Below are 4,478 nucleotides of genomic sequence, written 5' to 3' on the forward strand. Positions count from 1 at the left end.
CTTTCCATAAAATACAGTCCATGCAAAGATCATTCAGTGGTGGGGAGCTTATGAGTCACAGGCATCCAGGGGGTGACATTACGTAGGTTCTTATTTTAACTGTCCTTGGTTTTTGGCATACGAAATAATTTTATTGAATGCTGCTGTAACAAACCCCTCTTGATGACCACTCTCTGCAGAGGGCTTTAAAATACAAATCATAACTATTTAACTCCTCTTGCCGCTCAAAAAGTGCAGCTAAGGCTGATCTTGGCTACAGTGTAATTGCTTGATGAATATAATTTCACTGCTAACTTCCTGCTTATCAAAACACGTGCACCTCTAAGAGCTGTAGTTACATCTCCAGTGGCAGTAACTTGTAGTTGCAGTATTGAGCAGTGCTAGGTTCCCTCCACTAGTTTCTAGGTTCTAAGTTCTTAGACAAGTTATGCAGACGTAGAGCTTCAGGCTCCATATAGCATACATAGCATGTTATCTGAGATCAAAATAAATACCAACATAATCATCTGAGCATGAAGCAAATATCTAAAAATAAGTTTGGACTCCTATACTTATATGATCCATAGGTGGGTACATCAGCCATCAGCAGCTCTGGCTTTATTTTCTGCAATTCCCAGGGAATTAAATGTAGGTCTAGGAGTCTGCAAACATGAACACTGTAACTAATTATTATAAGGTAACGATGGGAATCTGTGTTATGCCTACCTGTCCTGGGTTCAACATGGAGGAACCGGATGCTCCCATGTTGTCCAGCTTTCTTCTTCCCAGAGAGCTGTGATTCTCCCAGGCTTCCGGGAAGAAGGAACACGCCTCCGTGAATGAAGTCATAAAAGGGGGCGTGCGAGAAGACTCGACGCCATTTTGCCATCTTGCTTCTCCCCCTCTCTGCTCTATCTGCCCTCCTCTCTATGTCATCTGCGGCTCCTATCAGATATGCCGTGGAGGACTCCTGTAGTTTACGCCCTCGGACTGGAGAGACTGTTATCATGGAGAGAAAGACATGTCCAAGACCTGCTAGTTCCCTGAAGCAGTAAAAGACTCCTTCTGCAAAATGGGTAGGACCTTCTCCGTTTCTGCCGATTCCCGGCGGGGGTGGTCTAATGAACTGTCTTGCCCTGATGGATGAACCCAGCGGTACTCCTTATTCCTGCAGCGGATGAAGCAGCCCCTACGCGCAGTGGAATTTGAAGATATTCACCTAAGACGCAACTGGCCAGCCCGCGGCGCAGATGTGTGTGGGGGAGTCTGGAAGAAGCATCCCTGCAGCCACCCCAGAGGAGAAAAGGACTGTTTGCATGGAAGGTTTGTTTTCAGGAGAAAATTCCTATATTAAGAATTTTGCACAGGCGGACAACTACGGGCAGACTTGCGGACTTTTGCTTTCCCCCCCGCCCCACCGGCGTGGTGAGCCAGTGTGGGGTGAAGTTTGTAAGCAGCGGGAATTAGCCCGATCAGAGAGTTTATACTGTACACTTGTATTTATTCTCCCTTATCCCTTTCTCTCCCTTTCCCAGTCCGATTTTACCTTCAAGGGCATCTCTCTCATTAAACGTCCCTGCTTCTATCGCATATATGTGTTATTATCTTCCTAGCCCGACTAATGAGCATCAAAAGTTTCTGTGTGAGCTTTGGCTGGATTCCAAGCCAAGACTCACCGGTCCGTCGCATCCCTTTCGGTGGGGGGAACCCCCCTTTCAAACTGCGACACTACCTGTGTTATGTCACCAGTAGATGCAGAATTACTTATTCCTCACTGAGGGAAAAACAAAGAGCCTCATGCTTGCCAAAGGGTGAGACAATTCCCAGAGCCAAGCTGTACAGTGGGGGTAACACATGGGCCAGACCCTCACTGACCCTTCCATGACATATCTGAGTGCCCATATCCTACAGCAAGTGTCTTGTTTTAGTAAAATATGGACCATAATATCTAGTTCTAAATGCTTTCCAGAAAGGGCAAGAGTGGCCTCTGAGAACGTTTAAAAGAATAAGCCAGTTGCGCCTCCTGCGCAGTGTACTTCTGTATTTCAGTGCAGGATATAGGGAAAAGGAATACTGCTGTCATATAATACACACAACTTGCTTCCTACCCATTAATTACTGGGAGCAGTTCTAAACTCATTTTATGCAGAGAGCAGTTTATATTTATGTGAGATTACCTTGACCTTGATTTTATTAAATTTGGAAATACGACAAAACCGCATACACCACTTCTTCTCAGACGTGTTTGTAAAGTGTTTAAACATTTACAGCCCAATAAATCCTAAATGTTAAACATTATGACGTCAGGTGAGGTGCTATTGGTGCAGCAGTGAAAATGGCAGCTCTGTAACATTCTCAGTCTACTGAAACCAATCACTGAAATATTTTGTTTGTTTCTGCATAGCAGAACTAAAATCTACTGGCAATGTGTAGGTGCATCTAGATAATAAAGACAAGGTTTTCTAACTACTTTTGACTTCAACCTTCCATACTCTGGAGAGTTTTCTTCACTGTAAAGTACTAAAAAACTAATGTCACGTTAGAGGTACAAGGTAAGGCTCTGTTTCTGCTGTGCGATACAAATGAGAAACAGGGCGTTTTGCTCAGTATTCCATTGGAATACGGCTCACTCTGCTTCAGATTAATTTGCATTTGGGTGTGGGAATGTTACAAATGTGATATGACAGCTCAAAATATTACTTTTTCCACATGGACAAATGTCAGGAAAATTATCCTTCTGCATTCAGAACAGCACCCAACTGCACTGTAGCTCCGATAAGACGGTGTCATTCAAATAGATGCATTCATTTCTTTCCCACGGTGAAACAAGAAATATTTGTAAGTGACAGCATATTTATCACTCTGCTAGTTCTAGTTTCATCCTTGTATATCCCGTTACTGTTTAGGAACAAATAATTTAAAATCTCGCTCAATAAACATTTACTTTCCACCCTGCTTAATCCATCCAAATATTACTAGGTTCTTATTGAGGAATTTCTGCAAGAATTAAGCAAATAGAGGAAGTGCCATGTTATTTATTTATTTAGCATCCTAAAGAACCCAGCTGCCCTGAATCTGGATCAGTAATAATTCCTTAATGAAAACACAGATCACAAACAGAATGCCCAGTCAGAAACAACTGCCTTGTAAACTAATCTGCCTCACAGATGAGTAAATTCACTAAAGAATCCAGTAAACAAATACTACCATGTTTGCTTTCCACAATGCAAGAAAGACAAAAGCTGAGAAGCATTTTCAGGAACAAACAAAATGCAGTAATTACATTTTTTTAAACAACTGTAAGAGCAATAATACAGTGTTTTGCATCTTTGACTTCCTATATTAAGCAAGTAATGGTGCACAGTAAGCTGAATGTCAAATAAATACTGCAGATTATTTGCTGCTGTTTATGCCTGTGAAATGCAATTCCAATTCTCTGCAAACGTCCCATTTCATGAGGTCATATCAAATCATGTTTTGTCAGTGTTTACTAATTCAGCCTAAATCAAATCTCATAACTTACACTTCAATTCACTTGTAATCAAAAAAATATTTTCTATAGTTCCAGTTATTTTTAAATGTGAATAAATACAACCAATTACGCAGTGACTTGCATGTCCAGTTTATTGCATTTCATGTATGTTTTTACTTAAGGTGTTGAGCAGTCATGTAAAATACTATTCCTCTTTACTTTTGAATTGCAACCCACAAACTACTGAGGAGTTGATTTCCCCTCTTTGTAAGAGGAGTGACTTGAGGTAATGCTAATGGGAATTACTGAAGTGTGTCATTAAAGTTTTAGACAGCCTCAATTTTCCAATGAGACTAGGAAGCACTGCTGTGCCACTTACTGACTACTCTGTGAAACGTAAAAGCTTAGCAAAGGAACACAAATTTTCCTTCCAACATGCAATGATTAATTCTCATTTCAGTTGTACACATGGGACAACAAAAAACTTAAATATGTACGTTATGTTCGGTAAGCATAACTACATCCAAAAAAACAGGGAGTGAGGGGGGGGAAAGGGGATGAAGAAAAAAAAAGTTAACTAGTTTACCTGATACTGTACAATACTTTTCCAGTTTTAGAAATCCTCAGCAACTTGTTGTCTGTCGTGACGTCATGAAAGTTTGCTCCTTTCTCATTGGCAAAGAATAAATCTGGCTTCCAAATAGAGTCCAACATAGAGGGATCCAAATCCAATGAATCATCGGGATATTCACTGTAAGCCAGACGTGAATCATTCCACTGCTGTCTCAAAAAAATGTTCACTCTGTAGTCCTACAGAAATGCCATGTAAAAAGGTTAACAAACCACTTAGCAAAACCAGAAGCCCACTTTAGCTTTCTTTATGCTCTTAGATTCCCTACAGCAAGTGTTACAGAAAACATTTATGTTACTCTTTAAACATCAGGGTTGTCATTTGAAAATAAAGTAGTCTAAATGCTGTATTGAACCAAAGAAACACAACTGGTACATTTTCCAAATCAAGATTACT

At 40.6% G+C, this 4,478-nt stretch overlaps 1 protein-coding gene across 1 annotated transcript in view; it reads right to left on the reverse strand.

The window, feature by feature from the left end:
* The window catches only part of LOC104491236 (glycine receptor subunit alpha-2), a gene marked incomplete at its 5' end in the record, with an annotated part of 73,600 nt that extends 69,339 nt beyond the window's left edge, over positions 1–4,261 (reverse strand). Inside the window, one exon of the mRNA XM_010133621.1 lies at positions 4,038–4,261. Coding sequence (XP_010131923.1) covers positions 4,038–4,261 — 224 coding nt within the window. The remainder of the gene's footprint in view (positions 1–4,037) is intronic.
* Positions 4,262–4,478: the final 217 nt, after the last annotated feature.

This window comes from Buceros rhinoceros, unplaced genomic scaffold, assembly GCF_000710305.1.
Source record: "Buceros rhinoceros silvestris isolate BGI_N320 unplaced genomic scaffold, ASM71030v1 scaffold2933, whole genome shotgun sequence".
Lineage (NCBI taxonomy): Eukaryota > Metazoa > Chordata > Aves > Bucerotiformes > Bucerotidae > Buceros > Buceros rhinoceros.